This window comes from Eubalaena glacialis, chromosome 4 (assembly GCF_028564815.1).
Source record: "Eubalaena glacialis isolate mEubGla1 chromosome 4, mEubGla1.1.hap2.+ XY, whole genome shotgun sequence".
In the NCBI taxonomy this organism is placed as follows: Eukaryota; Metazoa; Chordata; class Mammalia; order Artiodactyla; family Balaenidae; genus Eubalaena; species Eubalaena glacialis.
Genome location: NC_083719.1, coordinates 150943838 through 150969791, shown reverse-complemented (window position 1 = coordinate 150969791; position 25954 = coordinate 150943838). Strand labels below are relative to the sequence as shown.

Sequence of the window (25954 nt, the reverse complement as noted above, 5' to 3'; positions counted from 1 at the left end):
CCTTATTTGTAAAATGTGAACAATAATAGTGCCCGTCTCATAGGCTTAAATTAGATAAGGAATTCAGAGTTTGTACAGTGTCCGGCATATGGTAAGTGTTAAAAAAATTAGTAAATACAATTATGTCATTTAAAAATCCATAATCATCATCATCATCATTAACCAGAGAAACTTAGGTGTATTTTCTATTTTATTTCCAGAACCTACAGATTTTGAATATTGTTTTTCGGATTTTTTGTGGTTTTGTTTTGGTGAAGTCATTTCAACATATTCCCATAACAACAAAGTAAATGAAACATTCTTCAAATTCAACATAATGGAAGTTTACTGACGTTTTGGCCTCACCCACAAACAAAAGGAAAGAAAACTTCACTTACCAACTCCCCACAATGAAACAGCCTTACTTAAGAAAATGGAGTCCCTTTCATACCAACCTGTTTCTAGAGCAGATCTAAACAAAGGACCATCTCCCTGCAAAGTGGCACTTTAAAAAAATACCCTCTTAAGTGCGCATAATGTCCCCCCCCAACCCCGCCGTGCCCTAAAAGCAAAGGACTCAGATGGGTCAAGATCACTCTCGGTGGAGTTGTCAGTAGAGAAGAGGCTGCATGGCTCTGGGTGTACCCCACTCAGCAAGTGGGAGATTCAGAACTCTTCATGCAGAGCTCTTTGCAGCTGAACCAAGGTTGAGGTGATTCACATGTGCCAGCTTAGAAGGAATTCCAGATATTTTTAAGTGAGAAGAACAAGTCTCAGAATGGTATGTACAGTATAGTCCCAGTTTTTAGAAAACAATGACAATAAAAGCTATGCCCTACCTTAAGGAGGTTAAGCTATGTCAACTTCCTCCCTCATCCCCTCCCCTTGTTCCATTTTACTGGTAAATGAAATTCAAAAGCACCTTGGAAACCACTGTCTAGAAATCCCATTCTCTTTGCCACTAAGAGTGGGCCCCCATGACCCGGGCAAGTGCGTGTATCAGTAGATGGAATGGAACCTTCCCTGTTGTTCTGGAAAGGAAGAGTCAGGTAGCAAATAACTGAGAGTGGAGTAGACATTCCCTCTGAAGGGCTCATAAGAAAGAGTCTAAGTAACCTGGGATATCCCCAAGGAACTTCCCCTCACCACTGTCTAAGTAATCAGGAGATGGGAGTTGGTTTTCAGAAGTAGCTGCTGTTGCCTTAGGAGTGCATGGTAGAGCTCTCTTACCCCCAGACCAAATCCAAGCGTGAAGGGTGCAGTCCCGAAGATTCACTCAGAGATATAGCGGGCATCTGGCATCTTGTTCCCCAGCTACATGGCTATTCGTGCAGGGGACTGGCTGATCTTTTGGCTTATTTGATCAGGAAGTCAAAGAATCAGAGAGTGAGCACCCCAAACTCCCTCTACCCCCAGGCTTGTTTAAGCTAGGAAAAGGTAAGCAGGAGAGGAGCATTAAACTGCATATGGAATTGAAGCCTTCTTTTGAGATGTTAAATATCAGGAAAGATGTCAACCAAATATAACTGAAGGAAGTGATTGGGGAAAAATAACACTCCTTTTTCACATTTATTCCCCCATGAGGAGTTCTGACTACTTCATAAACACCTACATATGTTTTCCACATCTAAAATCAGGAAGCAGAATGTTTATGCTGCCTCTGGGTAGGAGAGGCAGTCTGAGAGATGTAATATGGACAAAGAAATAGGCATTAGGATGTCTATTAGGAAGGCTTAGCAATGGGCGCCCTTCTGAATTGTTTGAGTTTTTATCACAACAAAATATTACCTAAAAGGAAATACTAAAAACCTTAGAGCTCTAGTGAAAGGAAATTCATTCATGCCTAAGGTTTCAGCTCAGATTTTTGTTTTCCCCATTCATCTGGCTGAGTAAGTTTAGTGCATAGGCAAAGAAGGGCTAGCCTCACCCACTCCAGGCAATCAGAGGGCCATCTTCTGTGTTCCCTGGGCGATATTGCTAAGATAGATACATACCTGTCAGTCTCAGTGTAGCTCTGTTTAATGGGGGGAAGACATGGAATTCAACACAGAGTACCTAGGAGCCAGGCATGATGCTAAACAGCTTCTCTACTTCTCTCATTTTATCCTCATAACACACCCAGAAGCAAGGTGATGATAATCCATTTTTGCAGGTGAGAAAACTGAGGCTTACTTCCCTAAGATCACTAAGCTAGCGGGTAAGTGGAGCAGAGAATAACTTTCTGATTCAAAAGCCCATGCTTTTTCTACTTCTTTTCTTTCTCTTTCTTCTTTCTTTCTTTTCTTCCTTCCTTCCTTTCCTTCCTCCCTTCCTTCCTTCCTTCTTTCTTTTTTCTTTTCGTGGAGGAGAGGGGAGATTTTAAAATTATTGAAAAATACAAAATAAAAATATTCACATTCCTACCACCTAGAATTAATCATTGCTGATATCTGGAGAAGTGTGCTTTGAATCTTCAAGACTATATCTATTCTATTCCATTCCCCTCTCCATTTCTCAATTGTATTCCTTTTTTTTTGCGGGGTGCGGGGTACATTTTACAGTTTTCGAACAATGACGTTCTTTTTGGTAGTCGTAACTATCATGACTTTTAATACTAATTTTGACAAATCAATTCACTTGGACTCAATGCTCGCCAGTACTTCCTCTTATCACAGCTTTTCAATTCCTGTATTTTAACATTTTGATTCATCTCTCAATTGGCTGGATTTTATTTTTTGAGTAGGTTTCTGCAAGACGGTGATATGAGCACACCTATATTTTTTCTACTATGTCATGTTGACTAATTTTTGACTAACACTGTGGTTTTCACTTTTTTATATCTGCAGAGGAACTGTTTTTCAACTGGAATCATAAGCAGAACTCCCCGCATGTAAAAAAGATAAGACCAGGCCTGATCTCAGAGCCCTTAGCCATTTAAGGCCCTCAGGGACTCTTAGGATCCTATAAATTCCAGTTTGAAAACTCTATATGGGTATCAGGGCATGCATGATAAATCCTAATAATTTTCATACCAACTCCTCAGATATCTAGAATCAGTCTAACAGACTTCCAAATGTACTTTCAAAGTATTCATGAACTGGCAATCACTTGCTAAATTAATATGTCCAGCTCTTTCCAGAAAAGTACTGTGGCTGCTTATTACAAGGATGCATTAAAATAAGACTGATAAAACAAAATTTAAAATGGGAAACCAGAACTAAAGAGCTTAGGAGCAAGGAGGTTAATCCCCAAAACAAAGGTGACTTGAGTCAGCAAGTGCAGCCTTTTTGAAGGTCAGGCTATAGGCCAGGCAAAAGTAAAGAAAGGCTCTGATTACATGCAACCTATGTGGTCAGTTTCCTGCCCTGAAGCACTTTCTCCAGGGAAATTGCATGAAAAGAAGAAAAAAACACTCATCTGAATTTCAAAATGTAGGACACAGAAAACATTCTGAGGCTTTTTCACTGCCTTGGTAGGCATGGGGTGGAGAAAAGGGAGCAGTCTTAGGAGAGTGGAGAGAACAGCAACTGGCTCACTGTGTGAGCCTAGGCGAGTCATTTCTCTTCCCTGAGCCTTGCTCCTTCACCTGCAAATCTGAGGTCTCTGCCTGTTTCTCGGGATTAGCATCCAGTAGCACAAAAGTGACACTGAGGAGAACTGTTTTGCTTGCTGTTTTTATTTTCTTTGCCCTTGGTAGACACCTAGAGTTTGCTTATCTGCCACTGAGTAGAACTACATTTGTAAAGGGTAGGATTGCATTGTGGGAGGAGGGCAGGGTGTTTGGAATCAGATCCCTACCCCTCCCCCAGTCCCACTCACTCTGTGTGTAAAATAGGGCCAGACTGGGCACTATAGAGGCCTGGACACTGAAAAGTGCATGATGTCCAAAATAACAACAGTGGGCTTCCCTGGTGGCGCAGTGGTTGAGAATCCGCCTGCCAATGCAGGGGACACGGGTTCAAGCCCTGGTCGGGAAAGATCCCACATGTCGCGGAGCAACTAAACCCATGCGCCACAACTACTGAGCCTGCACTCTAGAGCCCACGTGGCACAACTACTGAGCCCACGTGCCACAACGACTGAAGCCCACTCACCTAGAGCCCATGAGCCACAACTACTGAGCCCACGGGCCACAACTACTGAGTCTGAGCTCTAGAGCCTACGAGCCACAACTACTGAGCCCACGAGCCACAACTACTGAAGCCCGCATACCTAGAGCCCATGAGCCGCAACTACTGGAGTCCGCGTGCCACAACTACTGAGCCCGTGTGTCACACCTACTGAGCCTGCACTCTAGACCACCCATGCCACGACTACTAAGCCCACATGCCACAAGTACTGAAGCCTGCGTGCCTAGAGCCCGTGCTCTGCAACAAGAGAAGCCACCGCAATGAGAAGCCTGCACACCACAATGAAGAGTAGCCCCTGCTCGCCACAACTAGAGAAAGCCCATGCACAGTAACCAGGACCCAATGCAGCCAAAAATAAATAAATAAATAAATAAATTTATTTTTTAAAAAAAGAAATCCTTAAAAAATAAATAAATAAATAGCAACAGTACTAAAGCATAAAATAAATGTAAGGAAGGTGAACAAAATTCTCATTTCCCCCATGATGATTCCTTTAAAGCTGCTTTGAAATATCAACTATCAAATTCTTTCTCCCTCCAAAAAGCGTTTTCTGTTTGTTTGCTTTTTGGTTTGCATTTGTGTGCGTGTGTGTGTGAGTGTATGTGTCCGTGTGTGTATGTGTATGTGTATGTGCACACGCACTCCTTCACGAATCTGCAGAGGTGCCTTGTTAATTGCATATAGCTAATCTAGGGCTGAAAATACCACCTGTCCTGCAGGTGGCTGTGAGGAGTAACTAGACTAACACATTATGGGAATTTAGCACAGTACTCACTATGAGGTTAAGAACCCAAAGATGGCTAGCTCTGTAGGCAACCTCCTTTCCTCCGGCCCTCTATTTCCCCTTGAGGGGGCCTCCTTAACAGTAGCACACCTGCCTCCTGCCCACCCCTCACCCCCATCCCAGCACAGGAGAGCCTAACCTGAGGGATTAGCTGGGGAACAGGGACAGAGCCCACTCTGCCCTCCTTTCTCTTTGCTCTGCCTGACCACAGGAAGGACACACTCTACGCCCTCCACACAGCAGGATTATAGTCAGGCCCAGGCAGGGAGAGATCCATGGTGGTCCAGCTGGGCAGTGAGGGCTGGGAGAGCCTGCCTGAATGTAGTCAGCCCATGAGCAAGCTCATTCGACACTTACACCCAAGCCGTGCTCCCAATGTCAATTTTATCAGTGACATAGGTGATATACATTGATTTCTAATGGCCTGACTCATGAGTCCAAGGCCATTAACCTTCGTGCAAACTTTAAAAACCACCCCTACCACCACCATCGCCACGATAGTGGACACAGCCCAACAGACACTTGGCTTCACAAGAGATGACACCTCTGTGGGAAGAAAGAGATGCCATTTTGCCCAAGACAGGGCACCCAGCTTGCTGAAGGGAGTGAGCACTGCTCCCTGGCCCAGATGCAGTGCCCAAACCACACAGCTGTGTACAGCAGTCCTCCTGGAATCAGGATTATAATTTACTGGACCCTTCAAAACCCTAATAATGCTGATATTCCTTTATAATGGTGTTGAAACTAATAAAGAAGTGTATCTAGAAGGTGTCATAGGGCCCAACAGCTCCATGGCTGGGCAAATAGAGAGCACAATGAACATCAGACCACCCAGTTTGACTTTTGTTTATAAGTATGAATTCCTACAATAACAAAGCATTATTTTCAGTAAATCTGAAATACTAATATTAGCAAAATGTATTTAAATAGACCGCACAGAGGTGCAAGTTCCAAGAGAGGGCTGGAGGTGCTGGGTATGTCCTGGGGGTGTCCCAACACCATCAGCAAGCTCCTGGCATCCAAGGGTCGCCTGGGCCAGTGACTCACCTCCACAGGTCTCCTGTATTCGCACCACATCGCCAATCTGCAGGGAGAGCTGGGGGACTCCGCTCCCTTGGAAGTTGTATATGGCTGTGAAATGGAACAGAGAGGCAGCCTGGTGAGACCTCTGGATACCAAGAATCTCTGCTCCTTCCTGCCCTTCCTTTCTTGACTTTATCTGATGACCATGCAGCCCACATGGCTAAACCAAACCAATGTAGAAACCACTGCCTGCCACAGGAGTCAATGCAGGCCCAGCCTGGCTCCCAAGGGCCCCCATTCATTAGTCAAACATGACCTCTCCCTAGCACAGGTCCTGCACTCCAGTCTGAGTGACAAGGATGGTGTTTATGTCATCTCCCATGGTTGACCTCCCACTGTACACCCTGCGTGTGCTCAGCACATCCTCTCATTCCATTCCCACAGCAACCCTGCAAGGTGTAAACTGTGATCCCATTTTGCAGATAAGTAAATGGAGGTGCTGAGAGGTTAAACAATTTGGCCAAAATCATCAGGCTAGGAAGTGACAGGAAAACCAGTATCTAACTTCCGTATTCTCAACTGCTATTGTGGGCTACTTGCTGCTCCCCAATTACTCCATCCTGGTGACAGCAGCCTAAAATGCCAGTCTTTCTACCACTCATTTACACTGTCTACCTTCCCATTTACACTGTCAGCTTCTGGGGAGTAGCAGTTGGCTATGAAAACACCCAGAGTCCCCTGTGTGGTATGGGAGCCTCTGCTAATCCCTTGGAATGTGAGATTACACCGTATCATTGCAGTGCTCAGCCCCTGCTCAGCATCACTTGCTAAGTGAGGACCAGGCCATACTGTTAACCTAGGGATGAAGCTTGTTTAAGGAATATCCAGCTTGGAAGTTCTTCAAGAACAGAATAGGACACAATGATGTTTGATTTGACATGTGAATCAAAACACAAGTGTTTCGATTTAAGGAAAGACCTTCAGGAGGATGGATGGTATGATCCTACAAGGTTGTCCTCATTCATTCATGCAGCAGATATTCATTAAGTGCCTACAATATGCCAGGCACATGCTAGGCACTGATCTTGCTCTTTTGGTGAATACACAAATAAATATAAGGTTACAAAATATGATACATGTGATGTAAGAAACAAATAGGGCCTGATAGAGGAGGCATCAATTTTTGTTGGGGTAGTTAAGAAAGGACCCCCTGAGCTGATTATACATGGAGGATTCAAACAAGTCAGCTATGGGAACAGAAAGGGGGGAAGGGCATTTCAGGAAGTGGGAATAGCATACACAAAGGCCCCGAGTAAGGAAGACACTTGGCACATTCAGAGAGCAAAAAGGAAACTGCTGTGCATGGAGTATAAGGGAGGAGGGGGTGACACAGAGGAGGCTGGAGAGGCAGGAACCAGGTCATGCAGGGCTTCACGATGACTTTGGGCTTTACTCCAAGAGAACGGGAAGCTGGATAGATTTTACTTAGTTATTTGGTAATAGCTTTATTTAGATATAATTTGCCCACTTAAAGTATATAATTCGATGATTTACTCACAGAGCTGTGAAACCACCACCATGATTAATTTTAGAACATTCTCATCACCTCAAAAAAGTCCCCTGAGCCACAATCGGCCACTAATCTACTTTCTGTCTCTATAGATTTGCCTATTCTGGACATTTCGTACAAACAGAATCATATAATATGTGGTCTTTTGCAACTGGCTTCTTTTACTCAGCACAAGGTTTTTAAGATTCATTCATGTTGTAGCAACTATCATTACTTCATTCATTTTTATGGCTGAATAATATTCCATTGTATAAATACACCAGTGGATAGAAGGCTGAAGGCTGTTAAGCAGGGGAGTGATGTAATCCCATCACGTCGACTGCTGTTGGGGGAGTGGATGGAGGGAGGCAGAGTGGATGTGGCGGAGCCCATGAGGAGACCCTTGCTTTGTCTCTCTAATCCCAGAGGTCTTTGAACCAAGGAGAGACTTGCTGCTGATGAACCATGTGACCAAGCAGTGCAGGAGGTAGATTAACTAAATGAGAGGAATCCTGAGTCCTCTCGGTAGTCTTACCACTGACTCAGTTCATTCCCTCTCCCTTTGCTCCTCAGTTTCCTCATGTGTCAACAAACAAAATGCATTTTAAAATTACTTCTTCGAGTGAAATCAGCAAAAATGGTGAAGTAGGGAGTTCCAAGCGCCTGTCCCTCCAAAGAAGCAATTAAAAATCCAGCAAAAATGGTCAGAATCAACTTTATCAGAACTCTGAAAAATAGTCAAAAGTTTACAGCAACCAAGCAAATGCTTACTCAAGAAAAGGCAACTGAAACCTGGTAAAGTTTTGTAGCATTTTAACTTATCCTTATCCCATTCTCTACTCCCCATCTTAGTGGCAGTCTTGAAGATGGTGTTCCGTGTTCCTGTGGGTTCCTGGGGCTGGAGGGAGCAAAGCAGACCTTGTCCCAAGAAACTGTACAGTAGTTGCTTGTTTTGATCTGTCTGTGGGCTCCCTGAAGGACTAAAGCCATGAGCTTGCCTTTATTTCCCTGACTTGGGACTCTCTTAAGGGAGAGAAGCAGCTATGCAAAGGGCATTGATCAAAAACATTTAAAGTCAAAAGAACTAACTGCTTCCATACAGGGCAAAGAATATAAGTTTGGGCAAACAATAATACCACTAATAAACCTGGGAGGAAAGGCTTAGGAGTGAAATGCTTTGGAGAATAAGAGCTTTGAAGAATACCACCTATTGCAGGGGATCTAGAAGGCCATGCAGAGTTGGACACATGTTGAAAAAGGACGGGAGAAAGCCCAAAGCTCTCAGCTCTTGTTGACCTTCAAGCTCCATACAGGGAGGAAATGCAGGCTCAGGCAGAGTTGTAAATGGCCTGGCTAAGTGTTGAACGTAAGCCCCAACACACACGCACAGCTGCAAAGACTAGGTTTTTTTTTCTCTCAATTCCAGGCATTTAGAGACTTCAGTGACCGCATGCAACAAACAATACAGTCTTAACAAAAATACTTTAGAAAAGTCACTAAACAAACAAACTACTACAATCTATATCAAGCAGTGGCAATAGCCCTGGCAAGGAGGGAGACTCTGACGTCTGAGTTAGCACATCATAATATTCAAGATATCCAGTTTTCAGCACAAAATTATGAGGCATGTAAGAAACAAGAAAGTATGGCCCATTCACAGGAAAAAGAGAAATTAATAGAAACTGTCCCTGAAGAAGGACAGACACTGGACTTGGGAGACAAAGACTTTAAATCAATTATCTTAAGTATGCTCAAATATCTAAAGGAAACTATGGACAAAGAACTAAAGGAAACCAGGGGAATAATGTCTCAGAAAATGGAGAATATAGTCAAAGAGAGAGAAATTATAAAAAGGAATCAGATAAAAATTCTGGAGCTGAAAAGTACAATAACAAATGTGAAAATTTTATTAGAGAGGTTCAACATAAGATGTGAGCAGTCAGAAGGAATCAATGACCTTGAAAATAGGTCTGTTGAGATTAGCCAGACTGAGGAGCAGAAAGAAAAAGAATGAAGAAACATTAACAGATCCTAAGGGACCTGTGGAACAATATCAAGCACACCAACATCCACATAATGGGAGTTCTATAATGAGAGGAAAGAAAAAGAAAGTGGCAGAAAGAAAATTTGAAGAAATAATGGTCAAAAACTTGCATTTGATGGAAGACATGAATCTATACATCCAAGAAGCTCAATGAAATCCAAGCAGGATAAACTTAAAGAGATCCATACCAAGACATAATAGTCAAATTGTCAAAAACCAGAAACAGAAAGTCTTAAAAGTAGCAAGAGAGAAGCAATTCATCATGTTCAATGAATCTTCAATAAAATTAACACATGATTTCTTTTCAGAAGCCAGTGAAGCTAGAAAGCAGTGGATGACATATTTAAAGTGCTGAAAGAAAAAAAAAAAGTCAACCAAGAATTCTGTATCACACAAAATTAATCTTCAAAAATGAAGGAGAAATGAAGAGATAAACAAAAACAGGGATTCCATCACTGATAGACAATTGGAAAGACAAATACAGAAAGCAATAATTACAAATCCATGGTAACAGGCATGGGGTGTATAAAGATGTAATGTGTGACAGTAACAATACAAAAGGGAAGAAACAAACTTATATAGAAGCAGAGATTTTTGTATACTATTGAAGCTAAGTTGGTTTTAACTTAAACTATATTGTTATAAACGTAAGATACTGGTGGTAAAACCCAGGTTAACCACTAAGAAAATAACTAAGAAATATAGAGGAGGGAAAAAACAGTAAACCAGACAAAATCAGTTAAACATAGAAGAAGGTAGTAATGAAAAATTGAGGAACAAAAAAAGATGTAAGATTCATAGAAAACAAATGGCAAAATGGAAGAAGTAAGTCCTTCCTTATGAGTATATACTTTAAATGTAAATGGATTAAACCCTTTTGTCAAGAGGCAGAGATTTACAGAAAAGATTTTTTTAAAAATCCACCATGAAATAAATAAATAAATAAATAAATAAATAAATAAATCCACCATGATCCAACTATATGTTGTCTACAAGAGATTCACTTTAGGTCCAAAGATACAAATAAGTTCAAAATAAAAGAATGAGGGAAAGAAGTTCCACACACATAGTAACAAAAAGAGAGCTTGGTGGTTATACCAACATTAGACAGAATAGACTGTAAGTCAAAAATTGTTACAAGAGACAAAGAAGGACATAATATATTGGCAAAAGAGTCAATACACCAAGAAGATATAGCAATTATAAACATATATGTACTTAATAATATAACACCAAAATATATGAGGCAAACATTGACATAATTAAAGGGAGAAATAGATAGTTCTACAATAATAATTGGAGACCTTAATACTCTACTATCAATAATGGATAGAACAAGTAGGCATGAAATCAATAGGGAAACAGAAGACCTGAACAACACTATAGATAACTAGTCCTGGGACTTCCCTGGTGGCGCAGTGGTTAAGAATTGCCTGCCAATGTAGGGGACACGGGTTCGATTCCTGGTCCGGGAAGATGCCACATGCCGCGGAACAACAAAGCCCGTGTGCCACAACTACAGAGCCTGCACTCTAGAGCCTGCGAGCCACAACTACTGAGCCCGCCTGCCACAACTACTGAAGCCCACGTGCCTAGAGCCCGTGCTCCACAACAAGAGAAGGCACCACAATGAGAAGCCCGCACAACACAACGAAGAGTAGCCCCCGCCCGCTGCAACTAGAGAAAGCCCGCACGCAGCAACAAAGACCCAAAATGCAGCCAAAAATAAATAAAATTTTAAAAAAAATAACTAGTTCTAACAGATGTATACAGAATACTCCATCCTACAATAGCAGAATATATTCTTCTCAAGTGCACATGAAACAGTCTCCAGATAGATGACATGCTAGGCCACAAAACAAGTCTCAATAAATTTTAAAAAGACTGAAATTATACAAAGCATCTTTTCCAATCACAAAGGAATGAAGCTAGAAATGAAAAACAGAAAAAAAAAAAAACTGGAAAATTCACAAATACGTGTAAATGGAACAACATACCCTTAAACAACCAGTGGGTCAAATGAGAACTCACAAGCGAGATCAAAAAATATTTTAAGACAAATACAAATGAAAATACAACCTATCAAAACTTATGGATGCAGTGAAAGCAGTGATCACATCAGTGAAGAGGCCTTGGAAAGAAATGAGGTCAAAACCCTTCTCAAATATAAACAAGCGGCATTTATAATGTTCCTCCACTGTATCACAGAGAAGCATATTCTCAACTGCCCTTTCATGTTGTCATCACAACTGCATGAGGTAGTACTATCCCCACTTTACAGAGGAGGAAACTGAGGTTCAGATGGTTTGAGTAGCTTACCCAAGACCCACCCACAGAGTGGTAAATCACAGAGCCAGGACTTCAACCCTGTCCTGTGCCTTGTTCATTCCCTGCATCCACTGCCTCTCCACAGCATCTGATGGCAGGTGTTCAGGTGTTCACCAGACCCTGCTTCAGGCTTCTGTTTGCCACACTCTCTGAGCTGCATTCTCTGCGGGAAAAGGAGGAAACTCGTAGGCTTTTTAGTCCAAAGACCTATACAAATCAGCCCTTTCACCAAGGGACCAACTAGCCTTTGTGAGTATTCACAGGGGTGGAAAGTCTCAATCCTGAGAGATAATAAAGCTTGGGAGTTATGAGCCAGTGTCTCTGGAGTAAGACAAATGTGGCTCCTGAGCCCAGTTCTGCCCTTTGTCAGCTCTGGTCTCAAGCCCAGGGTTGCAGAGTATGATTGTGCAGGCTTTGTCCAGCAAAAGGCCACCAAGCCAAAGAGAGCAGTACAGGCTGGCACCCAACCTCTGATCTGCCTGCCAAGGCCTGGGCCCTACCTAGGCACTGTGTCCACCAGGGGAGGGGTGTATCTTTGTAATTCACACAGAGGCACTGTAGGGGCCAGCCGCAGCCTGCTTAAGCAGCTTCACCTCCCCAAGCCTCATTTTCCTCAACTATAGAAAGGAGGAGATGATGGTCCCTACCTTGAAGAGTTCCTTGGAAGCTTGGCTGAGATCAATACACAGAAAAAGTCTTTCCTCTGTGTCAGGCCAGAGTAAGTGCTCAATAAAAAGTAGTCACTTTTCTCTTTATTAGCACTATAATACCTCCTAAAGCAATCCATTCAGAGGAACTCCTTCAGAGCTCTTCTTTGTGTCACCTTTAAATCTGCTTCCTTGCAGTTTGCATTCAATGGCACTGTCAGTCAACACTGAATAAAATTAAACCTTTGCCCAAAAACAAACCTTGAGAGGACCCTCAGGGGACTCAAAGTTCTCTTCTCCTGCATAAAGATTCCCTGTTTCTTCATTCCCTCCACACTTGGCCTCATTTCAAATCCTGTCCCCACACAGGCTGCTAGCATTTGGACCCACTCCAGCTTGCTGATGCCCTAATTCTGCAGACTCTCCACTCCCTGATCCCTCCAGCCCCAGAGGTCTGGCTGAGGACATGCCTGCCAAGGAGCTGGGCAGGGCCACAGAGGCAACTGAGGTTTCTAACAGAAGAAAACCATCCATGATATGTGTTTGCCTCTGGAGCACTAGCAAATTAGTTTTGTCCATCAGATATTTAAAGGGCAGGGCAAGACTCTATTTTGTTCCCAGACTATATCCTTCCCATCTTTCCTTAGGAATCTCTTCCTCACCCTCTGCCCAGCTCTGTCAGGTGAGAAGGTGCCAACCCATTGGCTTAAGAAGATATCTTGGACAGACCTTGAAACTTCATATTCAACCTGGAGGTCTGTGTTCATTCCAAAGACTCACATCATATGAAAATGAAAGTAACTGACACTGCCATTTAATTTATAAATGTATTTCTGCCTTTGCATGAGGACCTCTGTTCTCAAGGCTCCATTTGGGGAAAAGCAGACATTACTGACAAAGGAAGTGGCTTTGCATACCGGTACCCAATTCTGTTAAGTTTTCTAAATGACTAACAGGAAACTTTGAACCAGAATGCCACTCTTTGCTAAAGTTTGATTGCTTATCTATGAATCTCTCCTGAGTTGTTTCTGACCAGTGTCAGAACAGTTCATCTTCTTCCCCATTCCCTGCAGGCCTAACCACCCTTGAGTTCTGAGTGAGTGATAGAAAGGGCCGGAAAACATGAGGAAGGTATAGGAATAAGTAATAAGTAAAAATCACTGAAATCATACATAGCCTGTCCCACCCTGCCCATGCCCAGATAAACAAGTGGTGAAAGGATTCCCACAGATACCCATTCCAGCTTCCCCTTTCATACGAGGTCTCTGTGCCTTGGAGAATACTGGCACATCCCAATGAAGGACTTGACCTCTCCTTGTATCAAAATACTATACTCAGGAGCCAAGGCAGCAGCTGGTCACTGATAAGCCTAACCAGACCAAAATACTTATGACCAAAGATCAAGGGGGTGCTTCAAGTACCAGGGCCGTCTGAGATCACTGAACCCAATGAGGACTCTCATGTTCGAAATCCAAGAGTGTCAAGCCAGTGGGAGCTTTTGAGACAGGTGGGACTTCCAACAACCCTGGAAATCAAATCTACTGATTAGCCACCAACTTTACTTAAATGTAGTGAAATGCCCTGCTCATCAGGAGCCCAAATCAAGAGTAATAAGGAAAAAGTAAACATACCATTGCTACAGCACGCAGCTCACAGAAACAAATAGGGTTGGGGGTCTCTGTGCTTCGGGCAATGTTAGGAGATAAGTACAGTATTTCACTTGGATTTATACACGAGGAAACTGAGGCAGAGAGAGAATAAACAATTTATTCTAGTATCTCTAACTAATAAGAGAGTTATCCAGAAGTCTGGATTCTAACCACTTCATATACTGCTTGACGCCCCACAAATGGTAAACACACATACTATGTACCAAGCACATGTTATTTTTCAACAGATATTCATTTGAGCACCTACTGTGTGCCAGATACTGTTCTGAGTATTGGGTAATAGTGATAAATAAGACAGACAAAATTCCTCACATTTTACTTGTACCAGCTCATTTAATCTTCACCGTAACACTCCAAGGTATTCCCCTCCACATAACATATGAGAAACTTAAAGAGAGATTAAGGAACTTGCCCGTGGCCACACAGCTAGAAAGTGGTAGAAAGTGGAGTCAAACCCAGACTGGAGTCTAAAGTCCTTATTTCCCTGACTAACCCATTGCTGATGTCACGATTTATTGTGTGTGTGTGTGAGTATATATGTATATGTATATGTGTGTGTGTGTGTGTATATATATATGTATGTACTAGACTTGTTCATTTCCCGTCTCCTTCAGCCTCAGCGAGGGTGGAGACTGAGTCTGCCTGTCGGCCACTGAATTCCCAGTGCTGAGAACAGCATCTGGCTCACAGTTGAAGTTCAATCAATATTTACTGAACTTTAATAAATACTTGTTAAACTGAAGGAACACAAACATGAAGGGCAGGTATGTCTCTTCTTCTAAGTTTTTTCTTGCATTTCTTGAGATTACTTGCTGAGATGCTGAGCCAGCTGGGCTGCCAATTTTGATTGCAGCCATCAAGTGCCCTGTGACCCTGCAGGATGGATTCGTACCTCATCAGGGGCCCTGCCACTTGCTGATGTGTTTCAAAACAAAAGCTTCAGCAAACACCAAGTGTTAATAGAGTTTGTACAAGTAGCTACGTAAGAGGAACACAAACAGTATTGGAGAAAAAGAATGTAATTGCCTGAAGCTCACTTCTCTAGTCCCTGAACTGGTTTCTGTTTCTCCCTGGAGTGGATGGTCTCCACTCCAGGGAGAAACAGAACTAGCTGGCAGGTCCACTTTGGATTCAAGTGAAACATATTCGTTGAAATATACAAGCAGTTTGCCTGGAGTCTCTGGGCAAGGTGTTGACAGCCGCAGCACCAAGGCAACATCCTGACATTGCATCAGGGAGGGTGAATGCGATGACCCAGCAGAAGCTTGTGGCAGCGAGGTCAGAGCTCAAACCCGGTGCAAGTTAGCAGTGGATGAGGCAGGAGAATCACAGCCAGAGGGAACCAAGGAGGAGGCGGTGTTCCTCCCCTGACCAGGAGAGAGGACAAGAATTATAACCTCTATGGAACACTTTCTATGTATCAGACACTTCTCCAATGACTTTACCCACAGTCACCTATTTAATCTTGTGGTGGGTGCAATTATGGTCAACTCTATTTTACAGATGAGCAAACTGAGGTAGTGTAAGATGAAGTGAACAGCCCAGGGCGACACAGCTAGGAAGGTGGCGAGCCAGGATTTCGCCCCAGGCAGGCTGGCTCCAGAACATACACCCTCAACCATTACACCACACTGCCTCTCACTAGTGGAGGTGTATTTAGCACCTGCTCCCTGCCAGGTGCTTTAGGACCCCTGCTGGATCCTCCTAAAAACCTTACAGGTTGCCATAGGTGAGCCAAGGTGACATTCCCAGCCAACAAGGAGGAGGTTGAGATTCCCATGACTTCTCTAAAACAGTGATTCTCAACTGGGAACAATTTCACCCTCAAGGGAACATCTGTCAATGTCTGGACACATTTTTGGTTGTCACAATCCTGGGGGTGGGGGAGGCAGGGATGGGGAGTGGAGGAGCTCCTAGCTTCTAGCTGGTGGAAGTCAGGGACACTGCTTAACGTCCTACAGAGCACAGGAGAGCCCCATAACAAGAACTATCTGGCCCCAAGTGTCGACAGTGTCAAGGTTGATGAGTCCTGCTAAAACATCATGCTGGGATTCACCCTCTCCTTCCCAGTGCTCCCAGTATAGGCACACGTGCACAAACACTCACGCACACACTGTCTCACACTCGTCTACGTTCACACACTCACATGCTAGAGTTGGAAGAGAGGCGTTATGATGAAACCAAGGGCTGATTTCTCAGCCCCCAATCTCCAATGCAGGCAGTATCTGGAAGGTTAGAAAGGTGGAGTGAGACAGGTTAGAAAAGTGGAATGAGAGAGGATGGCTCCTGCTCCCCTGGAGCTTTTGGGAAATCTAGTTCAAGAGACAAAATGAACACACAAGAAACAAGAGGCTGCCTTTTTTTAAAAAAGGGCTAAGCTGCAGGGCACGGCAGCTGTGCTCTCAGAGAAGAGAGATCAAGAGAGGCCCCATGAAAGAATTGAGACTAGAGAGAGAGGAAGGGGCAGAGGGAGGGCAAGGAGAAGGAGGGGAAATCAGCTTGACAGGTGCATAGTCACAGTGAGTCCTAGGGTGAGAACCATGGGGCTTGGTGTGGTGGCCAACTACAGGGCTCCAGGTGTTTGGAGCAGAATTCAAGAACACCCCAATTATTGTTGTGCTCTCTCTTAGGACTTAGCCTGCTGACAGGGAAGCGGGTAAGGGTGAGGAGATGAAGGCAAGATGGGGCAACTCATCTGAATCTTATGAGGCTACCAGAAAGTGTAAAACCTCCAACCTCTCTCCCCTCTCCATCCCCCACCTTCTGCCCACTCATTCATCCACCCACCCATCCACTCACCCACCCACCCATCCATCCATCCGATCAACAACTACTAATTGAGCATCTGCTCTGTGCTAGGCACTCTGTGTGGGAGAAGAAGAAACACAGTATTGCGGTCATGGTGTTTACATTCTATGGAGGAGCCAGAGAATTCTACACAAGGCTACAATGAAATACGATGGGGGTGATAGCAGGAGCCATAGTGACCTGAAGTAAGGGGTGCACCCATCCCCAACCTGAGAAATGGGGACATTAGTACTAATAACAGTGTTCTTTGCTGCCTAAAGCAAAAAGGAGAGGTTACTACTGGCTCATAAGCTTCCTGAGAGCAGAGACTGTGTTTTTCAGCTCTGGGCCCCAGTACTCAGCTTAGGACCATAACTTAGCATGGGTTCATTGAACTTAATTGATCTGAATAGACTATAAAGATAGTTTTCTTAATCTTGGCCACTCCCAGATCTAAGGATTCACACCTTGGGCAGAACACCTTGGCTGTAGCTATTGTATCTAGTTACTGAGTATATTTTAGCAGGGTCCTTAACTGGCTTCCATCAATGGGCCTTAATGAAACTGTAATGCAAAACTGCACATGTGCACGTTTTTGTAGGAGGAGTGTTTGGATTCCCAAGGGTCTCGCGTTACAATAACGATGATCCTTTCTGCTAGTACCTTCCGTGGTACTAGCAGAAACCTATCATGTTTCTGCTAGTACCACAGAGCCAGATGGAATCAAATTCGACCCCCAACAGAGCTCTACCATCAGACAATAAGCCATCCAGTGGGGGAGACAACCTGCAGTCACACAACTAAAAGACAAGGTGAAAAATGAAGATTTTGATAAAGCAGAAGACATTTCTTCCAGGGATGAGGTGTAAGAAAACCACTGGAAAGAGGCTGCATTTCAGCAAGAGCTTAAAGCTCTCTGCTCTTCAGTTTCCTCATCTATGAAATGAAGATAAAAGTACCCATCTCGGGCTTCCCTGGTGACGCAGTGGTTGAGAATCTGCCTGCCGATGCAGGGGACGCAGGTTCGAGCCCTGGTCTGGGAAGATCCCACACGCCGCGGAGCAACTGGGCCCGTGAGCCACAACTACTGAGCCTGCGCGTCTGGAGCCTGTGCTCCGCAACAAGAGAGGCCGCGACAGTGAGAGGCCCGCGCACCGCGATGAAGAGTGTCCCCCGCTCGCCGCAACTAGAGAAAGCCCTCGCACAGAAACGAAGACCCAACACAGCCAATAAATAAATAAATTAATTAATTAGTTAATTGATTAAAAAAGTACCCATCTCTCAGGGTGGCCGTGAGGGTTAAACATGGTACCACAAGTGCTTTATAAATGGACTGGACTGAAAAAAGTTGAGGCAATGTTATTATTTATGACAATGTCGATGACAACTTAGATCAGGGGACTAACTAAGGAAGTCCTGTAGGTAGTTCCATTCTCCCAGCTGCGCAGACCAAAACCATGGTGTCATCCTTAACTACTTTCTTTCTTTCATACCCATGTCCAATCCATGAGGAAAATCCCGTTTGCCCACCTACAGCACACACAGCTAAGCACATCTCACCTCCTCCACTGCATCCTTGGGGGTCCCCCACCATTTCTTGCCTGGTTATTGTAGTGACTGCCGTACTGCCCTCCCTGCTTCCACCTTTAATTCCCCTCTATCTACTAACCATAAAACTCCTAGAATAATTCTTTTAAAATAATACAGAACAGTGGTTGCCAAGGGGGAGGGGGCAGGAGAGGGATGGATTGGGAGTTTGGGGTTAGTAGATGCAAACCATTATGTATAGAATAGATAAACAACAAGGTCCTACTGTATAGCACAGGGAACTTTATTCAATATCCAGGGATAAACCATAATGGAAAAGAATATATATATGTGTGTGTGTGTGTGTATAATTGAGTCACTTTGCTGTACAGCAGAAATTAACACAACATTGTAAATCAACTATACTTCAGTTAAAAACCAAATTAAAAAAAAAAAAAAGACAGAACATTCTGCAATTCTTCTCAAACCCGACAGTGCCCCACCCGCTTCCATTCAGAGTAAAAGCCAAAGTCCTTATAACATGTACCAGGCACTGCTCAATACAACCTCTCTTCAGAGAACCCATTTCCTACAGTTCTGCCCCTGGGTTACTCTACTCCATTCACAGTGGCCTCCCACACATCAGAGAGGCTTCCTCCTCAGGACATTTGCATTGGCTGTTTATTCTTCCTGGAACACTTCTTCCTGAGACAACTACCTTGTCGCCACCACCAGTAAGGCAAGCAGCAAAATCCCCCTTCACGGGCAAATCCTCAGGGTCCAGCTGGCACAAGGTGTGCCCCTTTGCTGCAGCAGTCGTGGGCACTTGGGACCTGACATTGCTAGCACTTAATCCACCCCAACAAACGCCTGCTCAGCATGGGCTCTGTTCAGACCCTGTGTTGGATGCTGAGGCATCTATGCAAGTCACATGGCCCACCTAGGTCCCCTTCACCATCCTGGTTTAGGATTGGACCCAAGGCATCATGTGTTGTCAGGGGAACACTGAGTGCCCTGGGGCAATGTCTGGAGAGGGGTCTGGAAAAGTGCCCACATTGTCAGTCACATCCCCCTCCTGCACAGGTTTAAATCAGTGCAGAAGTTGACAGTGTTCTAGTGGGGACAGAAGGACAAGGGATGGATGACTTTTTCCAAGGAGAACTAAAAATCAAGTAAGACTTAAGATGCTGACAAACTCAGCCTGACTGTTGTTCAACTCACACTAATTAAAGAAAGTGGAATGAAAGGAGAGAGTGCCTATTAAAGGGAACATTTGTGGTGCCTCTACACAGATTCCTCTGGAGTTGGGTGGCAATAAGCACTAGCATTCACCATTTGCAGAACATATGGTGTAAAACTCAGACTGCGGCACCCATGTGTAATTGAATATTAAAGGCCTGTAAGCTTAAAAAAAAAAAAAAAAAGAAGTCCAAAGGTCCAGAAATTAGCAGAATATTATGGTGACTACACTGTCTGTCTCAAAACATAGCAGCAATATAAGGATGCTGAACTCAGCAGGAAGCAGAGCTTAGCAAACACAGTCTGTCAAGGCTCATTCAAACTCAAACATTATGGTTGGGGGCAAGATGGCCACTAACTAATGTAGTTCCCATAAACCTAGGGATTAGGACAATCTGCTTAAATGGACTCAAACAGTCAGCCCAGCAGGCACTCCTAAACAATCCCAAGTTGCTGAAGCATCTGAAAGTAGGCAGCCCAGGCACCTAAGAACTGGTGGTAGGAAGGAATGAGACTTCCAATCCATGTGTTTTTGTTGCACCAGACTAATTTCTGGGGACCAGCCCGAAGATACAATTGGCCTCCATAGCCAAGATACACATACTAAGATCCCTCTAAGCATTTCCTTGGCAAATCTTTTCCCCATTGCTCCTCAGAGGCCTTCTGAGACCATCCTATTTAAGATTCCTTCCCTCCAATACTCTCATTCATGAGACAAACTCATTTATTACAGGAGCACATATCACGATTTGTAGTGATATGCCTATTGATTTTTCCACAAGTTTCTTTTTGTCTTCCCCACTAGACTATACGCTCCAAAAGGGTAGGAACCATATTGGCCAAATTCTAGTAATCTCACCGTCTAGCGCAGTGCCCGGCACATAGGAAATGCCCAATAAATATTTAAGAAATAAATGAAGAATGAATGAATGAGTGAACAAGTTGGTGAGTAAATGATGGTCTCTCTCTCTCCTCCTTAGCTATTAACTCTGGCAACAAGAGCAGTATAAGTGGTCCCTCTGTAGTAGAGTTCTGCCCTGGGTGTGTTTGGGATGCATGTTTGACTCATGCCTCCTACTCCAAGAATCTGTCCCCATCCACGACTCCTGCAAGCCTCATGACCCCACCCCATAGCCACAGCGTATTGGAAAAGGCAGCACCCTGCTCAGAGTGGGGTCCATTCTTAGCTTGGTGATGACCTCTGACTTGGGGGGCCTTTACTGAAAAGGTGAGTCAGTCCACTCAGATCTTCTCTCTTAGGACTTTGAACAAATAAACACAGAGAGAGGATTCAGAGGGTGCTGGCACTGCAAAGTCATGCCAGGTTGAGGTAGGTGGCATGCTGGGGCCACCACTGTGGTGTTCTCAGAATATGAAAGTTATGAAGGGGAGAAGAGAAAGGAGAACAGAGCTCATGAGTTTAGAGCAGCTGGGAAGCCATGAGAAGACAGGCAGAGTTTTCCAGTCTCCTCAGACCAGGCCTTTCCAGAGGACTGCTGCTCATGTTTCCTGGATTTGTTTGATTTCCCTTGATGCTTAAAACACACCACTTCCCTCCTCACATACAGCTACACACCACATACTTTTTAATTGAACTACTTTAAGGGGATTTTGTTCCTTGTAATAAGAGTCTGTGCTGCAAGGGACTCAATCACCCATTGCGCACTCCAAATCTGTCCATCTCAGTATGGACCAGATCTGTCCAGGAAACAGCATCACCTGCATCCCTGGACCAGGGAGAGGTCTCGAACTCATCCGTATTCCCCAATCAAGATGCAAAACAGACCCCTTCTCAACTTTTGCAGAGCCTGTTATGATTTGAATTGTGCCCCACCCCATGAAACAAAAGATATGTTATATTCCTAACTCCCAGCACCTCAGAATGCAGCCTTATTTGGAGATAGTCTTTCCAGAGGTAATAAAGTTCAAATGAGGTCATTAGGGTGGGCCCTCACCCAACATGACTGGTGTTCTTATTAAAACAGAAAATTTGGAAAGAGACACACACACACAGGAAGAACGCCACGTGAAGACAGAGGCAGAGACTGGGGTGATACTTCTACAAAGCCATGGGACACCAAAGACTGCCAACCAGCAAGCCACTCGAAGCTAGGGGAGAGACACGGGACAGATTAGATTGTCCCTCACAGCCCTCCGAAGGAACCAAGCGATAACTCCCCAGCACCACACATAGATACACAACCATAACTCGAGACGATCTGCACGGAGAAGAGGTTTCTGAGCGTAACTGAAGCCCCTACACAAATCTACCCAGCAGGCCCAGCTTCAGGGTAAGCAAACCTTTCTTCTGCACTCACCCTCTGAGAACCCCTGCCTTGAAGGCTTCTTTTACAATCCCTAAATATCATACCGCAGACCACAGGTCAACTGTCAGGAACCCAGCTGTTGTCCTCCCTACTGCTCCAAATTCACATGTTGAAGCTCCATATTTGGATCAGGCCTGTAAGGATGTGATTAAATTAAACGAAGCTGTTAGGGTGGGGCCCTAATCCAACAGGACTTGTGTCCTTCTAAGAAGAGGAGAAGACACAGGGGGTGAGCATGCACAGATAGAAGACCATATGAGGACAAAGCAAGAAGGCAGTTGTCTGCAGGCCTAGGAGGCCTCAGGAGAAATCAACTTACTAGCACCTTGGACTCGGAACTCCAGCCTCCAGAACCGTGAGAAAATAACTTTGTTACTTAAGCCACCCCGTCTGTGGTATTTTGTTATGGCTGCCTGAGAAAACTAAAATATCATCCCTAATATCCTATTCCCCTCCTTCCTCAGGAATGCACACTGGATTTTTAGCTGGGTGCATGGCCGCTTAACATTGCAGACTACATTTCCAGGTTCCACTGCAGCTAGGTTCAGTCATGTGATTAGGTTTTAAGCCAACAGGATACAAGAGGAAGTGTCCAGTGGGCCTTCAAGTAAGTGTCCTTAATGAGCAGGGTCATGCCCTTCTTGTTCCTTTCATCCTTCTTGCTGGTTGGAAAGTGGACCTGACAATAGAGGCTTAAGCAGCCAGTTTGGTTCAAAAGACAGAAGCCTCGTGCCAAGGAAGCCATGCAGGAGACAGAGAGAGCCACGCTACCACCTCTTCTGGGACCATTTCTGGGCTTTCTACATGAGAGACAAATAAGCTTCTAGCTTGGTTAAGCCACTACTTGGGACATTTTCTGTCACCTGTAGTCATACTTATCCCTACCTGATACTGTTACTTACTCTTTCTACGTCCTCCTTTTTTGTCTTCCATTGTCTCCTCCAAGGATAAAGCTCTGACCAATGACAAGAGTCTCAGGCAGAGAGGATTAAGACAGTAAAAGCCAAAGGGAAATGTTAATTATAAGGGGACTCCTGTGGGATTAACTAATGAGGCAGTCAGCAGACAGGTAAATTGTCACCCATTGCTGTTCCACTCTATGTCTAACCCCTGCCCCCCTCCCAAGTGATTAAATTATCTTCTTACAGGTGACACACCTGCTCAAAAACTCCACTGCTCACAAAATGAAGCCCAAACTTATAAGCTTGGCACTCAAAGCCCTTCACAACCTGACCATAATCTACCTCTCCAACTATTTTTTATTTCTACAAACATCCACTAAAACCAAAGCAGACTATTAATTGACCCAAAAGCCACACCCATTCCAACCTCCTGCCTTTGTCTATGATGTTCCTCCTCCCAGATTCCCTCCTAGTGTTGTGCAAAGGGTCTGGTGTCCGAAGACAACTGAATTTAAGGCCCAGCCCAAGTATTTCCAAGTTATGTGAACTCTGCAACTCTTCATCTGTAAAATGAGAATAATAATACGCTGCCTCACATAGATGTTCTGAAGCCAGACAAAGATACTGCATGAGAATGGGTCTTGTAAACCATGAATTACTACTTATTCTTATAAGGCATGACTGTCCTGAACCTGGCATTAGGGCGTACTACCTGTCTCTCTCGGCTCTGCACCTATTAGGTACACCCCTTGACCTCAGTCACTAACTTTCATTGACCAGTCTCATTACTAATGCTTTTCATGCATTACCCCATTCAATCCTCACAATGATCTCATGAGATCCATATTATCATTATTACTCCTACATAAAGTAGGAGTAATGAGGAAAGATGAGGAAACAGGACCAGATTTGAACTCACAGCCCAAGCTTCTAACCTTACCCATATCTCCTCAAGGGCAGAGGCTGTGTCTTTTCTTCATAGCTACACTGTCTTGTCTGTGGAAACTCTTACCCACTTCTACCCAAGGTCCTCTCTGGAACTCTAATGGATCACATTTTAAAGCTCCATCAAGGAAGTAAAAAAGAACCTGGCCAGGGATCTACATGAGGCTCACCCTGGCTGCTCACCAGACAGTAAGATGAGAAAGAAGCCAAGCGGTTCTGGTGATGAAGCTGTCCCCAGAAAAGCCAGCCCCCGAGACAAACAGACACCAGCAGCCCTCATCAGCTAGGCCAGAGGAAGAGGAAACCAAATGGGAAAGCAAAGCTCAGGTTTTCCTGTGTAAGGCTGGCTGGGACTCTGGAGATGTTCCAAGGACCCCCTAATCCTTACATGGCTCTAGCTCTTCGTTTTCCTCCAAGCCCCCATACTCATTATCTCAGATACTCTTCTAAAAGAACGTCTTGAAAGACAAAAGTATTAATACCTAGACTTACAGTGAGGAAACTAGAGCACAGACCTGCCTGCAAAAATGATAGTGTGAGAACTAGAACCCAGACTCCTTACTCTCAGGCCACGGTTCTTTCTGCTGGGTGACTCCAGTCCCCTGTCTCGTCATAACCTAAGCCTTGCCCTTCCCTTCCATCTACCTGGAGTCTACAGAGGAGGGCTGGAGATTACCTTCCTTACCTCTGACATTCATCTGCAGAGAAAAAGAGATCCTTTGATAAGTAGACACCTACCAAGTGCTCTATGGCCCCCTAAAGGTTCATACACCTTCTGACTCCCACCCCCAAACAGAATTTTCACAGGTAGGCGTGAAAACTCTCAGTTATACCATCAGAAGAATCCCCTGAGCCTAGAGCCTAACAGAGTTCCTAGTCTCTGAGCACACAGGTGGGATTTCCTCTGCAAGGTAGGGTGAAAACCTTACTTCATTCAGTAGCCCCCTCCCATCCTGTGATGTCATGTCCTGAACTGGGCTCCTAAGCAGAGAATAAAGGCTAAAAATAATAATTAGTAACATTTAGTGAGGACTTGTACGATTGTCATTCCAGGCACTTTATACGGATTATTATCATTCAGTCCTCCCACAACCCTGGGAAGCAGGTGTTGTTATTACTCCCAATACACAGACAAGGAAACTGAGGCCTGGAGAGAGTAAGTAACTTGTCTAGCTCACAAGGCTGGGAAGCACTGGAAGCTGGAATCCAAGAGCAGGCACCAGAGCCCATGAGCTTCACACCACAGCACAGGGCCTACACAGCAGGAACACACTACAGCCTTTCGACCAGAGGGTGGGACTCTTCCGCCACACTCAACTGCCCCATTAACTGCCCTGGTTACCCTGGACCACCAATACCATCCCTTGTCTGCCACTCAGGCGCCTTTGCTCTTCTGTCCACCCAGCCTCCCTCCACACTGGCTTCAGCACAAACCTCATGTCCCTCCCCTGCTCAGAAGCCCTCTATGGCTCCCCATTGCCTAAATGGAAAAAGTCTCAACTTCTTAGCCTGGCATTCAGAGCCTTCCAAAATGTGGCTCCAACTTACTTTGAGCATCACCATTCCCTTCAATGTACCCTCCCCTCAAGGCGAAAAGAGCTACCACTCTTCTTTGCTGGATATGCTCTTTTTTCCCTATATAGTCCCTTCGTGTCCAGCTTTCATCTCCTAGACCACATTGGTCCCTCCACCTATAATGGTCTGCTTAATTGATCAGTCCCCATCTTCGCCTGAGCGGTGTTTCAGCCTGGAAGGGCCAGAGTTAGAGAAGCTTTAAAGTTCAAAAGTTACTGAGTCTAGTTCAATATAGGTGGAGAAACTGAGAAACTGAGCCTCCTTCAGGGTATGGAATATTATTTGCTCTCTGGATGGGGACCATTCATCTTTAAACACTCCACAGTGCTTGGAGCCTAGTAAGTGAATGGATAAGTGTTGAGCCCTCCAGGACAGTGTTTCTCCAGCAGTGGCCTTGGGGTTCCCTACATCATTCCCTACTCTTGGCCCTTAGGTCCTCCAACATCTGACCTGTTCAATCCTCATCTCTGAGGGTGGTATCTGGTATCTGCCTGTGTAGCAAGCCACAGAGTGGTTTTT

At 44.5% G+C, this 25954-nt stretch overlaps 1 protein-coding gene across 1 annotated transcript in view; it reads right to left on the bottom strand.

Moving 5' to 3' along the window:
* The window catches only part of DOCK2 (dedicator of cytokinesis 2), a 416651-nt gene extending 391352 nt beyond the window's left edge, over positions 1 to 25299 (bottom strand). Inside the window, exons 1-2 of the mRNA XM_061188995.1 lie at positions 25203 to 25299; positions 5920 to 6003 (exon numbers count right to left, since the gene is read on the bottom strand). Of these exons, the coding sequence (XP_061044978.1) occupies positions 5920 to 6003; positions 25203 to 25299 (181 nt within the window). The remainder of the gene's footprint in view (positions 1 to 5919; positions 6004 to 25202) is intronic.
* Positions 25300 to 25954: the final 655 nt, after the last annotated feature.